The sequence below is a fragment of the Podarcis pityusensis genome (assembly GCF_964106645.2).
Source record: "Podarcis pityusensis genome assembly, chromosome: 1".
Taxonomy (NCBI): Eukaryota; Metazoa; Chordata; class Lepidosauria; order Squamata; family Lacertidae; genus Podarcis; species Podarcis pityusensis.
Window position 1 is genome coordinate 136,886,321 of NC_138028.1, and position 24,455 is coordinate 136,910,775.

General features: G+C 40.9%; 1 protein-coding gene across 1 annotated transcript in view; it reads right to left on the minus strand.

The window, feature by feature from the left end:
- The window catches only part of SPAG16 (sperm associated antigen 16), a 441,575-nt gene that overhangs the window by 268,038 nt on the left and 149,082 nt on the right, over positions 1 to 24,455 (minus strand). Inside the window, exon 9 of the mRNA XM_081002681.1 lies at positions 6,489 to 6,632. Within this exon, the coding sequence (XP_080858807.1) occupies positions 6,489 to 6,632 (144 nt within the window). The remainder of the gene's footprint in view (positions 1 to 6,488; positions 6,633 to 24,455) is intronic.

The window sequence follows — 24,455 nt, forward strand, 5'->3', positions numbered from 1 at the left end:
CTTCTGACCAACATTTTTCATAATTATCTTTAAATAAATTCCCATTTTTTGCTGTCATGTTAATCCCCAGGTATTTAACTTTCTTGACCACAGTCAAACCTGTCTCATTCTGAAACCTCTCTCTTTCAAACGGTGTTAATTTTTTCTCTAAAACCTTGGTTTTTGATTTGTTCAGTTTAAATCCTGCCACTTGACCAAATTCTTGAATCAGTTCTAAAACCCTTTTTGTACTAGATTCTGGCTCCTGTAACGTCAATACTAAGTCATCTGCAAATGCTCTCAATTTATAATGTTTAATTCCGACCTGTATACCTTTAACCATCTGGTCCCTTCTGATCATATTCAGCAGAACCTCCAGGACCGAAATAAAAAGAAGTGGGGAAATTGGGCAACCTTGTCGTGTCCCTTTTTCAATTTTAAGTTCTTCCGTAACAACATTATTTACAATTAGTTTAGCCTTTTGTTCTGAATAAATTGCACTTATACCATTCTCAAAACCTTGGCCTACCCCCATACCCTGAAGGTTCTTCTTCATAAAATTCCAAGAAATATTGTCAAAGGCTTTCTCCGCGTCTACAAATATCAACACTGCTTTAGTGTTAATATTCACTTCTAGTTTTTCCAGGATATCGATTATATTCCTCAAATTATCAGACAAATGTCTTCCTGAGAGAAAGCCCGCTTGATCTTTATGAATCTCTTCCAACAGCACTTTCTTAAATCTCTTCGCCAAAATATCTGCAAAAATTTTATAATCCACATTAAGTAATGATATAGGGCGGTAGTTCTTAAGTTGTGTCTTTTCAGTCTCTGTTTTTGGTACAAGTGTAATGTACGCTTCTTTCCACGACTCTGGTGCCCTCTTCCCCTCCATAATTTCGTTACAGACCTCTTTCAATGGTTGGATTAACCATTCTTTTAAAGATCTATAGTATCTAGAGGTCAAGCCGTCTGGTCCTGGAGATTTACCCAGTTGCATATTTTGAATGGCACCTTCTATTTCCTGTTCAGTTATTCTGTCGTTCAAAATTAGTCTCTTTTCTTGAGATATTTTTTGTAATCCATTTGTTTTCAAAAATTGGTCTAAATCTGTTTCTTTCACTGGCCCTTGAGTATATAGTCTTTTAAAATACTTCTGGAAACAACTTCTAATCTCTGCAGGGTTCTGTATATTCCTTCCTTCCACTTCTAGATTCGTAATCGTATTTAATTTTTGTCTCTTTTTCATTTGCCATGCCAACAATTTACCACATTTATTAGCCGATTCAAAAGTCTTTTGTCTCATTTGTTTAATCTTCCATTCTATTTCCACTAGGGGGACACTGTAACAGTCATAAAAGTTCTTGGATACTTTAATTCCTTTTTTTTCAAGCCCCCCTAGTTTTTTCAGAGCAGAAGCAGTCTATTCAGAATTTTTAACTTAAGACCAGGAGAAATATATTCACATAAATTGTCCAAACTTTTATTTCTTGTGCTGGACTAGCTGTCAAAATATATTGCAAGACAGTACCTCTCTTTCTTTCCTGAGATCTGGAGATCCTTTCCCAGGGAGTTGAGTGGTGGTTCAATCCCTTCTTTTCCACCCTTTGTGAAGAAATCACATCCACAATTCTCCCCCTTTTCCCTCAATTTGAAAGGGGAAAAGTCCAAGTTAGATGATTGGATTAAAGTCCGCTAAAACGTACTTTCCAGTTGCTTCCGCTTTCAAGTTCAATGCTTTATTTTATCTACAAATAAAGAGGCTGACTTCCTTTTTAAGCCTCTTTCCGTTTTCGGCCAGATTCCAATTTTATACAGTTCCAATTTAAATTGTATCCTACTCACGGATCATTGATTTTCAGGTCCGGATTTTAAGGAAGAAAGGCAGCGCTCTCCGATCAACAGCTTGCGGCTTCACACCACGAACGAGCAGACAGCCCACAGCACAGCGCTCTCCCCGCTCCGCTTCAAAGCCCGTTGCCGGGCTTCCTACCGGGTTGGGGGGGCGCCAAATGTGCCCGCTGGGTCCCAGGCTCACAGGCTTCTCCCGCCTGTGATTTTTAGGGGTCCCCCGCTATGCCGAAAGCGGGATCCGACCCTTAATTCGCAGTGAAATTTCCTCCGGTGGAGGAAATCCGCCATTAATCGCTGGCGCCGCCTCCGGAAGTCCTACACCTAAAGTTCTGCCTTTCTCGTGCTGAAATAAGAATTGAGGCTAAGCCAATACCACTCATCACCTGTAACCAATTATGTTGTGGCCTTATTTAGCCCATTAACCTTAATAATTGTGTCATGTGTCTTTATTTCCGGGGGGGGGGGGACTCGCCACGCAAACAAGGAAGGAAAGACAATCTGTATCATAAAATATGGTTTCAAAATTAAAAATAATGCTCCTGACAACATGTTAGGGTCAACATCCCTTAATTTGCTATGGATCTCTGGAAAAAAGCCATCCTGACTATAGCAGCCTAACCATTATTTCCCTTCAGTCCTTGTTAGAGGAGCCCGCTTGGTTGCTGCTCAGTCACTTACAAGGATACACTTACAAACCAAACATAAAGTTAGAATTTAAATCCTATTAAATGCTGCATTCTTAGTAAAACCCTAAATTGGAAGAAATGTGTGAATTCCATATTCATATATTGAATGACTTCAACGACGTACAAAAATAACAGCAGCTTTTTTCCTATTCTTTCAATACCATGCAGTGAAAATAAATTCAGACTGGCTTATTTTAATTTTAATAACTGAGTGAAAAAGAAGAAAGCCTTTTGAAAAGTGTGTTGGTCAAAGACTAATGAGAAATCCTTGGAGGCCGAGTCACTGGATGCCATGGTAACAATACAGGAACAAAATCTTATTAGTATGCCCAGCAGCGCTACAAGGGGTAGTGTTCTCTTCCAATTGCCCCCGCCCCTTTATTCCATAAATTACTTTGATGTTCTTAGGACTGGTCCAGTAGGAACTACATTACATAATCAACTAGAATATTTTGACAGACATGCATCTATGCACCACCCTCCCAGAAGCAAAACAACCAAACATACTAGCGACATGTATTAAAATGCTTAGTTCTCACTGAAGTATAAACCTCTGTCAAGGGCACGGCTGGTGGGAATCACATGATGGATAGCTCCTCCATATTAAAACACTCTGCCCATAGAAAACTACTGTGTCATGTAAAAGAGTTCTAGTTTAGCCTTCTACCTGAGATGTTAGTTTTTTATGTGAAGGGTTCCTCGCCCTGCAAAAAAGTGGAAGAATGTTCAGTCATAACAGACCCGAAAGGTAAAGGACCCCTGACAGTTACCGTAAGTCCAATCACAAACGACTCTGGGGTTGCAACGCTCATCTTGCTTTACAGGCTGAGGGAGCCGGCGTTTGTCCGCAGTTTTTCTGGGTCATGTGGCCAGCATGACTAAGCTGCTTCTGGCGAAACCAGAGCAGTGCACGGAAACACCGTTTACCTTCCCGCCGGAGCGGTACCCGGTACCTATTTATCTACTTGCACTTTGATGTGCTTTCGAACTGCTAGGTTGGCAGGAGCAGGGACCGAACAACGGGAGCTCACCCCGTTGCGGGGATTCGAACCGCGGACCTTCCAATTGGCAAGCTGTAGGCTCAGTGGTTTATACCACAGCGCCACCCACGTCCCTACCTGCCATCTTAAGGGGAGCCCACAAACATTTATACCTCAACAGTAAATGGGACAATGATTTTGCTGGTTATTCATATGTGTAATTTAACACAGAGACACACGCCTATATCTTAGGATTCATTGCTTCAGTGTTTACAAGTCCCTCAGTCTCAGAGTCATAGAATTGCAGAATAGGAAGGGACCCAGAAGGGTCATTTAGTCTAATCCCCTGTAACACAAGAATCTTTTGCCCAACATGGGGCTCAAATCCATGTCGCTGAGATTAAGAGTCTCGTGTTCTACCAACTGAGCTAGCTCTCAAGCTTGTCGACAGTAACCCAACCCTTTCTGCCATGTGTGAAGTCGCTCAACAGGAACTCCTATCTACTCTTCCTTTCCTTGCCTCTTTTCCCATTTCCCTTTGGGCTCTGCCTCTTCCAACTATAATAATAATAATAATTTTTTATTTATTCTTTTATTCTCAACTATTCTTCTAATTTATTGTTATTATTCAGTCATTCATAAAACTTACAAAATGCAATAATACAAAATGCAACATAAGCCCGTTACTGCTAACCTTCCTCCCTTCTTTCAGTCATTTAGCCTTTGGTCCACCTCCATGCTCAATATCCAAGCTCTCCCTGCCTCTCTGCCACCCTTCCTACCTACAGTGAACCATTGCTCATGCTCCAAGGTCCTGTGATAGACTCCCCACTCCCTCCATCAAATTGACCATACCCTTCCTTCATAGATGCTGCAATGTTCACAGCATCAAACAAATGGAAGTGGGGTGTATTGGGACAGGAGATCTTACCTCACAAGGCAAGCTCTAACTCCTGATCTTGTGAAGGACAGTGTTCATGGGATGGGGGGAGAATTCAAAACAATCCCTCACCTCTAAGCCTCCCTTAATTCAAGTAGCACATAGTTAACAGTTAAATTTTAGCTACAAGCCCCAGGAAGGGCAGCCCACTGCCAAAGTTAACATACAGATGCAGCAGCTATAACTACAGGATGGCTTGAGGAGGAAGCCTAGTATGTTGGGGGGGGGGGGAGGAAGGAGAATGCCTTGTTACCATCTTCTATAATTTGCCTTGTACACACCTTCTCTGAGTTGAATAACCCACCACCCACTGCTGCTGCCAAACTAAAAAGCTGCTTCCTCTAAGTTTGTACAGAAGTGGCAGTGACCTGCTATTTTGTCCAGATGCCATTTTGTTCTTAACATTTTTTAAAATCTCCAAAAATACTCCCAAACATTTAATGTCATACACAATTTTCTGGGAAAAAAGTACTTCTAGACTTCCCACCTCATCTCACCTGATGTTTGTTTTTTTACTTCTTTTTATTAGCTGTTTTGCAATATATATATGTTTATATTATCTGAACTTCACTATCATTAAATCCACTGCTTATATTTAAAATCCTGCCCACAACTTCATGTATGGGTGATACTTTGATAGATAATCCATCAATGGTGTTCCTGATGCCTTTTCAATGGAACATTTGATCCTGCTTATACTGGGTAAGATCATTGGTCTAGTACTGTCTAGTCTCCAGGGGTCTTTGGAAGAGATATTTCCCATCACTAGAAATGCTGGGGACTTAAGTTGGGAGCATCTACATGCAAAGCACATGCACTGTGGCAGAACTATGAAGCTGGGAAGGACTCATCACCACCAGATCCCAGATGCAGTGGTAGTCTAGTAACACTAAGCATTGGTTCCTCCTATCCACTACCAAGATGTGGAACTGGAGAGAAGACAGACTCTGTCTGTTGCACACAAGGAACCTCCCGGGTAAAGTGACAGTCTGCAGCAGAAGCAGATGCCATTTGGCCATTTGGCCTGATGTTTCAGTGAACAAGCAAGTCAAAGGAGTGTATGTCAAGGTGTCGCCAGTGCAACCAAGGATTTCCCAGAACAGGGCAAACAATAGGAAGTAGCAGTGGCAACCTTTGAAGAAGCAGGGGAAAAGTAAGAGGCAAGCAGAAGCAGAAGGAGGGCTGAGCAGGAGGGAAAGGGTAGCAAAGGAGTGGAGAGAGGGTATCAGATGAAAGGAGAGATCCTCCATCCCCACCACTGTGTGTGGTGTGTGTGTGGGTGAGAGAGAGAGAGTTGACTAAGCAACTAATAATGTCCAATTCAGATGACTCTTAGATCTGCTTGTCCTTAAGATTTTGAATGAGCTCCTTTCTCTGACTATAGAGTCTTATGCTAATAAACCACTCACATGCCCAGTTAATTGTGCAAATAAGCAGTCAAAAGGGTTTATGAAATTGCCCTTAGTTATACTGAGAGAGAGAGAAAGAGGAATGAAGACTGTCTTTTCCCGAGCAAAACTGCATTACCTGCCTGATTTCTAATGGTAAATAAATGTGATGAGTTGTTGGCTATCTCAGTGTCTTAAATCACTGCTTCTTTTTCTTAAGTCATGGTGGGAGAAGTTTTAGGGAAAGGTTGATGCACTTGTTCTCTAGGTAACATGGGTGAGAAAATAGATACCATTTGGAGAAATAAAATAAACACTTAAAAAGCCAATTGCAGTATTTATAGGTGATTTTAAGTATGCATCTAATTCAGCCTTGTGATAAGCAGAGAGACTGGCATGGAGAGATCTGAAAAGCTTATTACACTTTGTGAGATGCACAAGCATGTGGACAAAAGTCTGAAATGTACAAAATACTGAAAGCAATCAATCTTAAGTCAACACAGTGAAAGGCAAAGGAACATTTATCTACATGTTTGGAAATTCAGCAGAAGGATCCACTCAGAATAGAAAGTCATCAAAGCAGACTGGCTAGAAAAGGCATAGCAAACAAGCACTTTCCCAGAAGGGATTAGTACTGGTTCACAATGCTGCTTTTACTGACCTTGGATGGAAGCAGCACCCAGAAAGCCAGTCAGTATGACCTTCACCCTTCATGATGATGTTCCCATTGGGAAAGGCCCACATCTTCCACAGGCGGTCATCACTTCCAGTAACAACAATGTCTTTCCTCGGATGTAAAGCCAAACTGTAGGGAGCAGAAAGTAGGGGTTGAGAAATGAAATCAAAAGAACCATAGTACCCCAGCAATTTGTTAAGGCATTTGCTTCAAGAAGGAAGTTCCATCAGCTACATTATACCTACCATACAAACACTCTAGAAACATTACAGATTTTTTTAAAGCTAAGGTTCCAAATATTAATAAATAGGAAACAACTCACTCCTAATGTCAATGTTTTGAATGCTGAACCCAGCATAATCATTCAGAACTTCAAAATACAATCAAATCTTACTTGATGTCCTCATCATACATCATGTATGTAGCAAGTACTCTGAGAAAGGTACTTGCCCTTTACCCTGAGAGACTGTGAAGGAGATATCTGCTGCAAATCCTCTAATCTGAACTGGCACCTAGGCTAAGGTTACCAGACATCCCCGTTTCCCAAGGACAGTCCCAGAATTTACAAATCAGTCCCCATACAAAATCCACTGGAGTTGAAAAGTGTCTCCAGGTTCATTGAAAAAAATCTGGTGACCTTAACTTAGGCAAGGAGGGGAGAATGCTTGAGAAAGAAACCCAACCCACTCCTTGGCTTATTGCAAACTTGGGTGATGGGCTGCAGGAAAGGGCTCTTCTCTAAGGTCCTGTTTGTAATTTGTAATAACTTCCCCCTTTCCCTTCTTGAATTGATATTTTCCTATTTAAAGAAGATTAAAAACAGTTAATTCATTTCTCTGAATCCAAGTAAAAATGGCACAAGTCCTTTTTTCAGCTTGCGCACATCCCACTGTCTTCAATAAGCTTGTGTGTATATGGAACATTATCTTCTCCCTGTCTTTCTCTAGACTTCCTTTTAAACACCTTTTAGAAAAAGAAAAAGCCACAACTATTTTCTCAAAGTGCCTTTGTAATAATCTGTAGCAACTGGTTGGTAAAAATAACATGTATAGTATATCAGAGAAAATAAGCTCTTGCCACTAGAATGTAACACACAATGCAGAATTCATAGGGTTTCCCCCCCTCTGCCTTAATTACAGGGCTCCTACAAAATGCGAAAGCTGCTCAAGAGTCGTACAACCAGAAGTGAATACCATTTAATTAGCAGCTGGGTTGGTGACACAAGTATGGTCGGGCTGCCACTTGCAAAGGGAATCACATTCATTCCTCAAAGGGTGCCATATGTGTAACATTAATTAGGTGCCCTTGCTTTTCTTTCAGGAGCTCAGCAATGTAAAAAAAAGTTTTGCTTTCTATTTGTTCACGGGATCTAATTATTTCCAGTACAGAAGCCCCTGTAAACTCAAGTGAAAGTACAGTGGTGCCTCGCAAGACGAAATTAATCCGTTCCGTGAGTCTCTTCGTCTTGCGGTTTTTTCGTCTTGCGAAGCACGGCTATTAGCGGCTTACCGGCTTAGCGGCTATTAACGGCTTAGTGGCTTTAAGAAAAAGGAAACAAACTCGCAAGAACTCGCAAGACATTTTGTCTTGCGAAGCAAGCCCATAGGGAAATTCGTCTTGCGGAACGACTCAAAAAACGCAAAACCCTTTCGTCTAGCGAGTTTTTCGTCTTGCGAGGCATTCGTCTTGCGGGGCACCACTGTACTTTAAGAGGCCATGGCACATGTGATGTCAGCATTCTCCCCCCCCCCAACTGCAGAAGGACTTAGTCCCTACATAAAGTGGCAATGCAGAGGATGTCATAGTCATTTTCATCTGATGCATTTATATGCCCATTGCATTATTTGGAATTGTTTAACTCTCCTTAAAAACAGGGGTCGCTAACCTGCAGCCCTCCACTTGTTGTTGGACTCCAACTCCCATGAATCCTGGGCAGCCTGGCCAACAGTCAGATATAGGGCAGGAGTCAGAGTCCACCAAGAGCTGGAGGGACACAGGTTAGCCTCATTGCTATAGAACAGTGGCTAATTACAGTGGCTAATGTGGGTTTGGTTTTGTTTACAAAGCTAGGACTAGCTTCAGTTTATGCTACAATTCAAGATATGTTATCAACTCTGAAGCATAAATATACCAATAACTGAAACCGCTTCCACCTCCAAATTGAAAATCACTGTTACTTGGGCTCAAGTAACACCCAAGCGGCGCCACCAGATTCAATGGAATTGTCTTCATGGGTAACATGTATGTCTAAGCTATCTGTGAATGAGAAATATCCAACGCAAGGCTACATGGAATTGCACCGATTCCCATCATTTCAGCAGAACACTTTGGGCCACTGAGAGAGATTGCATAAAGGTCTACTCATACAGATGTGCGCAGGCATGAATTGTGTGATCCTAATGAGATGTTTAAGCCTCAGCGCAAACCTGCTTCTACAACTGTGATTGCCCACTGTGCATGTACTTTGACACTGAACATCTACACAAGACTACACTGGGCACCTGAGTGTTTGGATGAAACAGAAGCGAGAGATGCTCAATATACATAATCAGTGATGAAGTCATGATAAACAGCCTGTGGCATCAGTTGCCTAGATCTCATCCCACCAAAGGCTTCTGTGTCTTTAAATTATTGTAACCTTGAAAAAAGCTTCACATCTGGTGGGGAAACAACATGATAAACTTATCGCTGCCTCCGAGTTATTAAAGGAATAAGAGAAAATAAAGGAAAACATTTCCTGAATCACACATGGTTGTGCAGCATATTGTGACCAATGACCGTTCTACAATTTACTGTTGAAGGTAAGGGTATCTATTAGCTTCCAGTTAAAAAAGCATGACAACTTATATTTTGTCTGCTTTCAACAATGGTTACCTCAGCGGTTACTAATAACATTCATCAGGTTCTGCTGGAATATATATATTTTAAATAGAACTGGAGTGTTCAAATGTGAAACAAAACAGACATTTTGTGAGGTAAATTACAATGATTATTTGACTTGCTAATAATTTTTATTGTGTGACCTTTGGCACTTTTCAATGTATATGTTTTCTGAGAGCACAGAAATATTAAACTGTCTTCTTTTTCAATAAAAGGAAAACAGCTGTTCCCAAATGCAATTTTAGCTTCACCAACTTGAAACAAGGCAGTTTCTATCTCTAGCTTGTTTGAGATTAACATTCATCATTATTGTTAGCAATTCCCAGGTTTCTCTTGCATGGCAGCTTTTTCACAGATGGTTAGAAGCACTGCTGCGTTCTGTACACACTTAGAAAGAATGTGACACAAAACTTGCCACTTGGCAAGTTCTGCTAAATTACAAAGGTTTATACAAGAAGGTATTTCCAAATTGATTAAAAAATACAGCATTGACCTGCCAATTCAAATTCCTAAATTAATATGAAAATTTAAGGCATTACCCTTTTCAAGGTGACCATTAGAATTGGAAAAAGATATATCACTTCCTATTTTCAATATATGGGGCCCTGATCCTGCGTATATGCATTTAATGGCCTATGTTGCTTCTGTGCACGTACACACACACACACACACACACACACACCCCTTCCTATGCATTATGAGATTAGAAGTGGGCATCAGACGTGTGTGACATCTCCCCTTTCCTTCCTGTCCCTACTTCATACTCTATGAGCAGAAGGTACTGTCCAAACTGCAATAAACCTTAATTTGGATACTTGACCGAAAACTTGTAGTAAAAGTTCGAACTATGGATTGACAAAGGATTTATAAAAATAGTTATGAAAGAGATGCAGAGGGGGGAATCATTACATTAAGATCCACAATGCGGGGAGGGGGGTGTCAAAAGGGATTATATGTTTTTTAATTCATTTGTTTATGTAAAATGAAAAATGCAAAAATAACATTTATAAAAAGGAAGTATTTTGATAGCAATGATATAAAAGATCCATGGTCAGGGTAAGATAGGTGCAAACTCTCTTCCTATGCAGCCTGGCCTTCCCACTATGACAGGCTGGAAGAAGAAGATGGGGCTGTTAGCCATTCAGTTCAAACAAACATTGGTTGCAGAGCCTGCTTTGGATCAAAACAGTCACAATCTCCAGCTCAGACATAAGCCAGGGATCACTGTTTCTCCCATATGCTTAGCAGGGGCAAATTGCCCCTGTTCAGAGTGTTAGCTATGGTTTACTGGGACTGGAGAAATGGGGTCAGAGTCTGAAGTGGGTTGAGTGACTGGACTTTTGCTCAAGAACTAATTGTTCCCTTCAGCACACAGAACTAGTTGGGCAGCGCGCTGGCTCTCTTCCTTGTCCAGGAAGGTTTAATCAATTATAAGGAAAGAGTAATATGAAAGAAGGATTTCAAATCTCAGCAAGCAGAACAGGACTGGCACATCCTATAATTAACAATGCCTTTATGAATGGATGGGTTTCATTTCAGCTTGAAACATTTCTGCCTTTATTTAAATCTAATTTTGGTGATGAAATAACATTTTTATGCTTTTATTCAGTTGGAGGTTTGACATTTTACAGATCTGAAAACTGTTGTGTATGATATCATCGAAAACATTTCTTTTAAGGTCAAAGAATTACAGTTTTCTGACATTTACAGTGATAATAAATTCTGTATTTCTAGCCATTAGGTAACAAGGGGTTTCAACTACCTCATAAATCGCCTAATGATTTGACATTGCCCATATTGCACAGATTCAACAGGACTCTCGTACTGCATGTGCATTTCTCCTGTGTGCTATTATTTCTGACAATGCCTATTCACACTACCCATACAGATGCTACTTATGTGATGAACATATTTCCCAATAGCCTTGTCTCTATTGTTCTATGTTATATTTTTATCACACTTATTTAAAATATTTAAATCCCACTCATTCACAATGCTCAAAGCAGCATCCAACAAAATTTTAAATCACATTAAAATGGCAATAAACAAATTGCACTACAGACACTTCTAAAAATCTTTCACTTCTGCTGAAACAGAACATTGTCATGTAACCTGCGGCTGCTCAGCCACAACAGACCTCAGAGTCAGGAGAGTCCAGCCAACCAACCAAGTCTCAGGGGGCCTGGAGGCAGAGTCCATATACAAGGTTTAGTCCAGTCCTAAGGTCAGGGGTATTTCAGTTCACATAGTAAGATGGTCCGAGGGTCAAGAAAGCTGAAAGTCCAAGGTCATGAGAAGCAAGAAGCAGCAAGGTCTGGTCAGGAACGACAAATGTTGTTTCCAACAACTGACTGAGGCTGGAAGTCCTGCTTAAGAAAGCTGGAGGCAGCTGGTTCTCATCCAGAGCAAGAAGGCTGATCAGCAGCAGGTCTGGAGTCACTTCGCCTTCTGCTCCTTGGGCTCAGCAGGTGAAGGCGACTCCTGGCCCATGAGACACATCTCACCCGGAATCCTGTTTCCCAGCCTCAAAACTACAGCTGTGAAGGCCAAGCTGCATCTGTGACATGCACATTTAAAAATATTTTTATAGTTCTATAGAATGCATTAAACAAAATTTGGCATTGCAGTATTACTCTCCACCTTACACTTCTCACTCAGCCAACACTTACATGTTTTATATAATCATTAAGTGAGATATTTCCCTGTTTCTTAAACATTGTCAGTACTTTCAACCTGTGTAATTGTATATATAGAGCAATATTTGGGTATTTTACCGAAGTCCACAAGTTACTGTATATGCATGTACAGTGATACCTCTGGATACGAACAGGATCCGTTCCAGAGCTCCATTCGCATCCTGAGTAGAACGTAACACACATCTGCGCAGGTCGTGTTTCACCGCTTCCGCGCATGCACGCGACGTCATTTTGAGCGTCTGCGCATGCGCGAGTGGTGAAACCCGGAAGTAATGCGCTCTGTTACTTCCGGGTCGCCGCGGAGAATAGAACAAGTCTGTGTTGAACCTCATCCTCCCCCTGCCCAAAAGTGAAGAAACCTTCCACCAGTCAGGTAAAGGGAAATGCAGAGGTGGTAGCAAATGCAGGTACTGTGTTCCCCCCAACCTTCTCGCCAAAGTCTAGCAATGGGGCAGGCCCCACTATCCCTGGCCTGAAATGACCCATTCCTACTAGGAAGACTTCCTAGAAAAAGAGGGGGGGGTCTGACATATGCATGCAGATGCTCTCCTCAGGCTCTCAGACTGTGTATCCTGGAACAAAGTGATAGGGATTCAGCAGCAGAGCACATTGTGCCCTGAGAGATGCCCAACACACACACACACACACAGAGAGAGAGAGAGAGAGAGAGAGAGAGAGAGAGAGAGAGAGTACAGGTTCTGTGATGCTTCTGTTATGCTAGTTCTTGGCTGTGGGGATACAAATTTAAATCACTAATTAAATATTTGAACAACATAGAAATGCTAGGGAAAGAATACACACATCACCTGCCCTATCAGAAAAACAAAACTGTCTATAATACCTAATGGCATATCAAAATGTTACAAACTTCAAATCTGTGTTCTCTGGAAAAAATAGTTTTAATTTAGATGTGGTGCAGAAATGTGGTTAAGAAAGGGATATTCATGAATAGAAATATCACCCAGATGAATGCACTAATAATTAAATAAAATGTATGTGAATACTCCTTTTACTGGCACAGCTATGTATAAACTAAACTAATCTAAGATGTGCCCCATTAGTCTTCTTACCATGTGAAGTAATATTTATTTATTTATTTTGCTAACATTAATCTTTAAACTGTGCATTGCATTATTCTACAATTACCATGCTGATGATATTTTTCTATGACAAATAGATTGTGATCCTCTCTTTAAAATAAAAAAGGCAACCATTAAAACATAACTTTCATTATGTACTTCAGTAAGGGAAGTAGACAAGAAATGCGGAGATGAAGGTTTACATTTTTAGTTTTAAATAGCCACCCACTCAGATAAAGTTATATCAGGAAACTATAGGGGGATGTTAGAACATTAGCTCTAATTGAAAAATGAACTAGAAGGATGTTCAGACTCGGCTATGTGAAAGCAACATATTTTTTCTTTCATTCTTTCCTGTGTAACCTTATCATTATGCACTTGACATCCATCTAAGCAGGGCAGATTTCAACAAATAATGGACACAGAATGTGTAGGCAGTCTGCCATCAAGTTCCACCTTGTCCCCCAGAATATTTAATATATATATGAAACCACTAGGAGGGATTGGGAATGCAATGTCTCTAATATAACTATAAAAACAAATAAGTAAGTGAGTGAACCCTGCCTCTCTCTCTCTCTCTCCATTCCCCATGAATCAGGAAAGGCTGTGCAAGCACTGAGCCAGATGGGCCAGATGAAGGCCAATAAGCTAAGGCTGATCCTGATAAGATGGTATGTATGTGTGCATGGAAATCAGGGAGGCAGCCTAGCACTTCCCCTGAGAGAACAGGCTCATGGTCTGGGGGTGCCTCTCAACACCACGCTGCCATTTGAGGCCCAGGTGGCCTCCCTGGAGAGGAGTGCCAGTGTTTCTGGACCAGGATGACATGATACAGCAGTTACCACGTCACACCAGGATCAGGGAGAACAAGGTCCAAGGCCCTGCTCAGTCATAAGCTCATGGGGCGACCTTAGGACAGTTACTATCTCTCACCCTAACACACCTTGGAGTGCTGTGGTAAAATATCATAGGATGGGGGAGGCCAGGTGGGATAAAACATACTAGCAGAAGCAGCAACATTAAGATTTACATACATACAGTTCTGCGCATTCCTGCTCAAATATGCTGCTTCCCATCTATTGTTCAATAGCTTCCAGTGACATATTCTATTCCCGCCCCCCACTGGACAAAGCTGAGCAGGAAGAGCGAACCCCACCAACTTCCCAACTCATTTTAGTACTCCTGCAGAATACAAAGAAAAGAAAATGAACAATAAAACATCTTGGGTTTTCTACTCCTTTAGATTGATCCCAGGAGAAAACAACAACAAAATCCATTTTTGCACTCAAGCATCTGATGTTGCCAGTTTTAGATTACAGGCTTTTTATAGCTCATTTCTGACTGAAGAGGTTGAGCACCACAACATCTCTTTCTTAGAATGCACAAATACTGTCATTTCCAGCTGTTATTGTGCTCAACTAGCTATAGATTCTAAACAAACACACCCCAGCCTCCTCTTTTTTAACAGGACATTCTCTTTGTTAAAATCTCCTCTTGTCAGTAGTTGTAACCTTGGTGTTATATACTGTCAAGAAAGTAAACATTACCTCAAAGCTTTCTGTAAAAAATGTGATTGCATTGTACCTCAGGAAAGGAATACTGTGGGCATTAAAAATATGTAACATACATGAATCTAAAAAGTACTGAAACTAACATGCATAAATATTTTATTTTCCCCCAACCTTTGCCCTATTTGGGAATTAATACTCTCATTTTCATAGCATGGGAGCCAGGAACGGGGGTGCACTGTGCACCTCTGCCCCCTAGTGTGAAATGCGCAAAGGTCTGTAGCAACTGGGAATGGGAAATTTATTTTGATCTGCATTTTAGAGAAAAACCATACCTGATTCACCCTTCCTGGTCCAATCATTGTCTCCCTTTACTGCTCTCATTCCCACTTCCTAACCCCCTACCAAAGTCTCACCTACCAAGTCATCTCAGCATTGCCCTAAATCAGAACTGTAGGATGGAGACAGTTGCCACTCCAGGAAAATCCTGCCTGCACCCCGCAATCCCTGCTTCAGTGCCTTACAGCTTATTAAATCCTAAAAAGGTAAAGGTAAAGGACCCCTGGCAGTTAAGTCCAGTCGCAGATGTCTCTGAGGTTGCGGCGCGCATCTTGCTTTATTAGCCGAGGGAGCCGACGTTTGTCCACAGACAGTTTCTCTGGGCCATGAGCCGCTTCTGGCGAAACCAGAACAGCGCATGGAAACGCCATTTACCTTTCTGCCAGAGTGGCACCTATTTATCTACTTGCAGTTTTGGGCGTGCTTTTGAACTGCTAGGTGGGCAGGAGCAGGGACCGAGCAATGGATACTCACCCCGTAGCAGGAATTCGAACCGCCAACCTTCTGATCGGCAAGTCCAAGGCTCAGTGGTTTAGACCACAGCACCACTTATTAAATCCAATTTATTAAATTCTAGAACCGCTAGCTGGCTGAACCATGAACATGAGCACTGTTAGAAATGAGGGTCCACAGCAAAAATTGCTTCCCCTTACAGTTGCGGCCTGGCATGGCCCCTTGGGGAGGGGCAGTCACCTCCTCCTTCAGAGCTGGCCACTTTGCTTTGGCCTCTGGCCGGCCACAGAGGATGATGGGATAGCCTGCAAAAATTTAAATCAAAATTGGCCAATGAAGACCTTTGGGGTGGGGTGCTTTGGCAGAGGACCAGAGGGCTCAAGACTTCACTCTAGTCTGATACCAAGGGGATTTAAGCTGGTCGCGCTGACTGCCAGCAGTGTCATCAGCGGCAGATCAATCCACTAGCCACATGGGCATTGCATTCAGAAGATTTTGCTATGGAGAAAATCATCGTTTTTGGAGCCGGGAACAAATTGGGCTGTTTGAGGATTTTGCCTTCCTCATAGCAATTGTCACAACTTTCAGCAGATAAGGCATTGGATTGAATCTTTAGTCTATTCTGGCACGGGGGGGGGGCGGGGGGCGGACAGGTGAGATGGTGCATCATCTGCCTTGAGCAGATGCGGTATCTCAGGGTACCTTTAAGAAGAAGATTCTGTCCAGAAGCCAAAATGGGGAGCAAATGGGCCATACAACCTCCAAAGGCGGCGGGGGGGGGGGACACAGCTTAGTTGACCTGTGTTTTGAGGTGACCCTTAACCCAAGCCTGACCCTGTCCAACATCAGCCTGCAGGCAGGAGGCTAATTCAGGATACATGCCCAATGCCTAAGCCAAAGCCTACCGGCATTTGTAATAATAAAAAAGTTGTGGTCATTTTCAGTTCCAGAACGTTTTTACTTCTGTTCTGCTGCCACTTCCTCCTTTCCTGTCCCTCAGGGCACACTGCACACGGGCCCAAAACATTTCTTTCTTTCTTTCTTTCTTTCTTTCTTTCTTTCTTTCTTTCTTCATACCCTACTTGTTTCAATAAAGATTTGAAAGTGGGCCCAATGCAGCACTGTTTTAGGAATGATGAAAAATCTATGAACCAGATCAAAATGACTGCAGGGAGAAGGAAAATAAATGCTAGCATAATTCCACAAATTCCATGCAGTGCTATAATAGTAAGGCTCTATAGCAGTTTGTTTGCTTTATGTGTGCCAAAGGCCAAAGAAAGCTCTTAGGCAATTCATTAATTTTAAACACAATCAATTAAACTCTACTTTTTGAGACAGAATCATAGACTCAAACAGTTAGAAGGTACCACAAGCGTCATCTAGCCACCCCCTGCAATGCAGGAATCTTTTTGCTCAATGTGAGGTTCAAACCAACAAACCTGAAATTAAGAGTCTCATGCTCCACTAACTGAGCAATGCCTTCACCCATAAATATTTCCACAGAACACACCCAAAGAAAAGTTTCGTTTCAATTTTCTTGAGCTCTGTCGTGACGTGCAAGATCTCTTCCATGAGCAGAAAGCATTTTTCACATGCAGAAAAATACTTCTGACTCACCCACTCTGGTATTTGTACATTTAATGGCTTATAAACAATGAATTCATTAATGTTTATTAATATAAGAAACTATAATCTATTTAAAATGTTCTATTTCTCATTCTGAGATTTGTATTCTATTCTGAAATTTATAATATTATATGTTATAATATTAATTATAGGTTAATGAAGCAATGCTAGAGAGAGTGTGTGTGTAGAATGAACTTTAGCAAATTAAATTTTAAAAAGAGGAGGAAGATATCTTTAACCCATTAATATTAATGGGCTTCAGCATTAGTAATGTGGTGCTATATTATGGTCAAACAATATTGATAATTATGGGTGATAGTCAACTAAGCTTCACGCAGTGTTGGCCCACAAAAATGAATGAACATGGCTAAGTTAGGCCATTAATTTCAGTAGGTCTCGTTTTAGTAAAACTTAATTGAATACTACTTTATGATAATAGGCATTCATAATAAACACACTACAGAGAAGTTAAATTCTTTGATATCAATTATTAGCACCCCTTACAAAATCCCTATGATGCATCCTATGCTCATTCTACTCAGAGCAGAGCCACTGAAGTTAATGGGCATGTCTAACTTAGGGTGATTTATTTCAATGGGTCTTTGCTGAGTGCAGCTTAGCTGCCTACATCCCCCTGTAAATTAGAGCAGTGTTATTATCTCCACAGTGAATATGGTGAGGCTGAGAGATTAAGGCTTACTTAAGGAGTGTGTGCATAGCTGAAGCATGATTTGAACTGGCAACTTCCTAGCTCACATTTCAGTCATATTTGCCCAAATCAGTGTGAGGAGCAATAGGGAATAACATGTGGAATTACTTTCCTTTGCATAATAATTTTATTGCCAGTAGAAAGCAAAATCACTGTAGTTTACTTCAAAAGTAATTGGTTGACAGGGTTCAATTGTCATGAGCCCCACAGCACTGCTGGGCTTGGGCTTGGGCTGGCAGGCTCTGTTGCAGGAGGAAGAAACAGAAGGGCACTTCAATTGTGGGGGCCTAGGTTGGTAGAGAGGGCATATCTCCTTTCCACCCTGATTCCAGTCATGTCAGAAGGCAGATCTGGGACGCCACCTCTCCCCTTCCCACAACTTTCCTGTGGAGCAGAGAGCCCCAGTGGAGGCTGGGGAGGGCCTTGATCAGCCAAGGGAGGAGGCTGAGTAGGGGGTGGCAGCAAGCGAACAGGAGAGGGCAGCCTTCTTGCCTTGCCTCATGCATTTGCAATTCCAACATTTCAGCAAGGTGAGTGAGTCTCATGAGTCAACCATGTCTCATTTTTAACAGCTTGGCGGGGAAGCCTTGGGAACTTCTTGGGATTTTATCACTTCCATCCAGTTCTTGCCCTGCTCTTGAACTCCTGAACTCTAACGCCTGAGCCCTGGGACTTCTGATCAGCCTGTACCATTAGTTGCCTAAAGAAAGATCTCTTTCTTACTTACAAACAAGAGCCTTTGCTTGCATTTTTGGTGCTGCAACTTATATTAGTCAACGTAAGTTTAAAAATCCAACAAAACTGCTGAGAATACTGCAGGCGTTTTCATTTTAAATAAGTTATACAAATAAAACTGCTGAAAATTATATTGTAATTCACTTAACTTTATGTTAGATTTTTCTTTGCCTTTATACCACTTAGTAATAAATACAATGAGAAAAGCATGGTTCCTTACAGAGAAACATTACTGATGCACTCTATTTAAATTAACTTAGTTTTTGTTAATAAAAATGTATATTTAGATCTTTTATTTCTGTATGTAGAGCTCCTTATTAATTTATTGAATACAAATGCAAGTAGCAATTGCTAAGAGGATTCCCCGCCCCCCATGTATTTCTAAGAAAAGGAGAGTAGGAAAGAGGAACAGAGAATGAATATTTGGAGTCTGATATGTGAAAGTACCAGGCCAATATAGTTAATCTATTTCTATATCTTTCCTTTATAGGAAATGTGCTAATAAAAATAATATCCCCCTTTTCCCCAAAACAATAAGGACAAAAGCGAAATTAAATGAGTGTTGATCTGGTTGCAGTCCAGATTTAGTTTCCCTTAAACCTTTTGGTTATGGATGTTAGGAAATCAGTGGTAATACTCATCCATCTCTCCCCTCCCCACCCCTGCTCACTTAACATCCACATCACAAGTGCAGCATTTGCATTCTGCTTTTTCTGTTTAGAGAACATGATTATTCTTCAGGAATAACAAGATTGGCTGCCAATGGCCTGATATACAGATGGAATAACATACTTTCCCCGCTTTAAAAGGTCCATGTTTTGCTCGCATAAACAGGTTAAAATATGTTCATCCTTTCATGTTCTGCTGAAAGAATAGAAGAGCTGTATATAAGCATTGCTCCAATTTTTTTTAATTCAAGGTATTGGTTTCCTTCCCTTTAGCGATAAAAGTAATCATTGACATCTTGTTATTTCAGATAAACTTTGCAAGCAAACAACTTGTCAACAGTCTTCCCTTGTAGAAGTCTGCAGGGTAAAACAGATAATCAGAAGGAAAATCTTTGGAATGATGCTTATTTCAGTTTTGCATGTTCTGAATACATATTCTGAATGCATATGTAGAAATCCCTGCATGAGGAATTGATGAAAACTGTGTGGACGAGTTATAAAAGATTTAAATAAATATGTGAGCAAGTTCATCCAAACTGGAAGGAATATCAAGAGAACACCATACAATATTTGTGAACAACTGTTTTGCTGAATCTGTTTCAGGGTCATGTTCAAAGTCCTCCATGCCACCTTTCATCGTGTTCAAGAGAGTCCCTGAACCCTCTGCAGCAGTTTTTTGGGAGGTGGAGAGGCTGGCAGAGGGAAGGAGGAATTTATGGCTGTTGCTTCCCTCCCTCTGCCACTGGATCAAAGACGCTTCCATGAATGGAAAGACAGCATTAGTTACATCTTATTTGTTTTTGAAGCTTACGCTTCCTGTATCTTTAATTATTTTAGCAGAAAGAAGCCTTCTTGAGGCAAAGGACCTCTTACTACTGGTACATTCCCTGATCATTTAAATAACTTTTAATAGACTCAGCGTCTCTAACATTTCACAGAGGTAAATTGCACAAAGTGGGGCTGCCATACATCTGGAATTTCCTGGACATAGCCGGGATTCGGCCGTCGGAAACAGTGTCTGGGCGGAAATCGCAAAAATGTCTGGGAAAATCTGGATGTATGGAAACTCATGTCGGCGGTTTATTTTGGGTGATTTTCCAGATTTTCACTTTTTTAAATATGGCAACACTAGTATAATGATGATGAAAGAGTGGATAGGACCAGAGTCCAGCAGGCTGGTGGTATGGCCCAGTGTGCAATAGCTTGAACAACACAATCAATAATGGGATGTGTCCCATGGAGGGCTTACATAATGATGTTGTATCTTCAAAACAGATTAAAGCCCCAGCATCTCTCTCTTTAGAGATTAAGCACAGAACCATTATTGAAAGGGTCGATGGCAGGGAGGGGGCAAGTGATGGGGTTGGCGGAATGGTGTGTGTGCGTGCGTGCGTGCGCCCTGAATTGCCCTCCCAATAACAGGGCATAGGAATTATTGACAAAACGAGGAAATAAATATTTGACTATCACCTACCCCAAAGTATTCAGATTATTCAAATATAGCAACCTAAATCCAAACTTAAGTCAGGGCCCAGCCAAATTCAGAGTCCAGTGAGAGGGAGAAAAGCCCCCCTTGGTGACTCCAATCACACCAGAGTTCCTGCAAAGCTGCTGAATGAACCACAGGCCACTTCCATTGATGTTCCGTTGGCGGCATGGAAGCACCACAAACTTTCTGCCTCAGCCCTGTCTATTTATGTATATTCATTCATTTATTCAGGTGGTGCACAACAATATCATAGCCTCCAACATTTCAGGAGGGCAAAGCAGCGCACACACAAACACACCGTGCCTCCTGCCCCATCTCCGTGCTCCTTCTGCCCACCACCCACCCAATATTCCCGCAACTGCTTCCCCCGCCCCCACCTCAAAAACCCTCAGAGTGGCTGTCACTGAGAAGAGATGTGAATCCAGTTTGCTTCAGGGCTTAGTGGCAATCTGAGCTAATGTTAGCACTCTATTCATTATACCATACTGTGTGTGTTTGTACGTGTATGTTGTTTCCACTATTTTGCATGAAAGAGGAGATGTGTTGATTTTTGTAAAAAGAAAAAGAATGTGAACAACCTTTTTTAAAAAAAACCCTCTTATATCTATGTTCTAAAATTCTTGGCTTTGTACCATTTTTAAATAGAAAAGGCATGCAAGTATATTTATTTATTCATTCACCCTGTGAATGAAATTTCAATGAAAAAGGAAATGGATTATTAGCTCCCTCGCTATTTCTTATGCTGAGGGCATGAGTTCAACAAACAATGAGATGCACGGGGGGAGGAAAGCAAAACTGAAGAAAGTCTGTCTGAGGAAAACCTTTTATGCGTTGACCTCCAGTAGTATCCTTTTAAAATCTCAAATTGGAGCCGCAACCATGGTTTCTTTTCTAGGTCAACAACCTTTTTGATTAAGCATTAAATGGGCCTTCTCATCTCTTTCACATCACAGATTTTTTCCAAGGCTTTGCTCTTCTAAATTACCATCCAGCTCTCAGTCTTTTTCAGACCGTTCCTTTGTGTCTCCATTTTCTGACTGCCAAACTACTGCAGGTCCTTTACTTTCTTTAATCTTGTCGTTAGTGCTGCCAGCCCACACTTACGCTGCTTCCTAGAATGTATGCGTCAAGCAAGAGAAGATGCTGGAGAGAATTTAGGAGCATATAGATATAATTGGTATGAAAGGCTTACTTTATGTAGAATAGTTGAATTTTATACATAACAGGTAGAAGAGAAGTTAGCAGGGCTAGATTAATTGCTTCATGTCCTTTTCCTAGACATTGCAACAACAGGTTGTTTTATACACGGTTGAAAACAGAATCATGCATGAGTAGATTAAATAATATGATGACTGTGAACAGAATACATTTTGTGGAGGGGGGTAAGACACTTTTTGGCTAGCACTGAAACAGGGAAATAAGAAAATATGATGTGCCAAAACACATTTTTCTCCCATCTTACTTCTCCACCTCAAAATTAGGTGCAGTACAGAAAGCAAAACAATGCCAAACATAGATACGGGAATGTAGCGACAGGGACAGTGGACATCAGGCAATGGTTTTTCCCACCTGCCTTACCCCCCCTTCAGCCCAGACCAGGACTTGAGAATAGCAGAAGCAGCTGGGAAGAGAGAAGAGGAGTTCAGGGATATTTTTTGAAATAATTTTATAAGTTGTGTGTCTTTGTTTCTTAATTTTACATGTTTTTGTATGTTTTGTGGTATTTTATGCAATGTCACTTGTTATTTTTAATGATTATATAGTTTAGTATTTCTTTATTGTAATTGATAAGTATAAACTATTTAATTATTATTTGCTGATATTTAATTCTACTGTTTACTATTAGATTCTACTGGAATGTTGAATATTGCTTTATTTGATGTAAGTTGGTTAAAGTTATTGTGACTTTTTTGTATTGGATCAGATTGTTATTATTATTGTTTGATGTTTTATGATGCTTATATATGTGTTGGAAGCCACCCTGAGTGGCTGGGGTGTAAATAAAATTATTACCGTTGTTGTTGTTGTTTAAATTTGTATAACCGCCCTATACCCATAGGTCTCAGGGTAGTTCACAATATAAAATTACAATATAAAAACAGAAAATACAGAATAAAAACAAAAATAAAGACAACACAAGAATCCCTCCTTCAACAACACATTTTAAAAGGGCATTGGATGTCAATCAGGCTTGTACTGAGTGCTTTAGGTAATCTGGAATGTATGCACATATATGTGGATAATATCACATTTACAATAATGCATATAATATGTGAGAATTGTTTGTATTTTTAGTAGATCTGGTTAAAAGGGGGAGGGGGAATCCCACTTCAATTGATGTTGAGATTTTCAGAATATTCCATCCCAACAGGTGGACGGCCCATGACCCTCATTACATCTCCCTTGAATCCCCCCCAATGTTCCCTGCTACCATCTACTTAGAAGAAAGAAAAAAGCCTTACGTATCTTTTTAAAGGTTACTCTGTAAGGCTCAAACCACTGTTATCCATTTCATGGTCTGCTATTTAACATAAGTTATGCAACTAATTGGGATGCGGGTGGCGCTGTGGGTAAAACCACAGAGCCTAGGGCTTGCCAATCAGAAGGCCAGAGGTTCAAATCCCCGTGACGGGGTGAGCTCCCGTTGCTCGGTCCCAGCTCCTGCCAACCTAGCAGTTCGAAAGCACAAATTGCAAGTAGATAAATAGGTACCGCTCCCGCGGGAAGGTAAACGGTGTTTCCGTGCACTGCTCTGGTTCGCCAGAAGCGGCTTAGTCATGCTGGCCACATGACCTGGAAGGTGTACGCCGGATCCCTCGGCCAGTAAAGCGAGATGAGCGAAGCAACCCCAGAGTCGGCCACGACTGGACCTAATGATCAGGGGTCCCTTTACTTTACTTTTATGCAACTAATTACATAACTTAGATAACTTACGTTCATTTCAATGTAAATGAAACACTAAAATAATGTAAAAAGTTACTAATTATACCATACTTTTCCTTGTACAATACTAGGGGTTTTTTTACTTTTAAAATAAGGTTAAAAATCTGGGGGCGTCATACACAGATAGTGCATATGCCCATTTTCTAAATTTGGGGTCCTCAAAAGTAGGGGGCGTCTTATACACGGAAAAATATGGTATATTGTTGTGTTTCTGACCACAGACAAACATGCAAATTGAAGCAAGTTCTGCTTCCCTACTCTCAGGTAAACTGGTATATGACTTAATCTAGTAATGCTTAGTGCAGCCTGCAATTTAAAATAATTTAAGGAATTGTAATGATTTAATTAGACTAACATGATCAATAGTTCATACTGTTATTTTAAATTAGATAGTTAACTATGACATATTCAGAGTAGACTCACTGAAATAAATAATACCAATACTAATACCAATAATAATTTATTATTTATATCCCACCCATCTGACTGGGTTGCCCAGCCATTCTGGGCGGCTTCCAACAAGTTATAAAAACCACAGTAAAACATAAAGCAATGTTAGTTATTGAATTTATTTTTGCTTATTTAAGTTATTTTATTTTTGCTTTCAATAGACTTCACAATCTTAAAAGAATACCTACCACTCAGCTTCCTTTCAGTCCACACAATATAAATGAAGCATTTAATCTCAGAGGAAAGGTCACAATACTTTGGGCAACGTTCCAGCTTGTCAGCTTTAACTGTTTCCTCCAGGCTGCCATGCATCACCAAGCCTCACGTTTATCTTTTGATTTTGCAGCTGAGGTTCTGGCAAAGTGGAACTTCCTCTA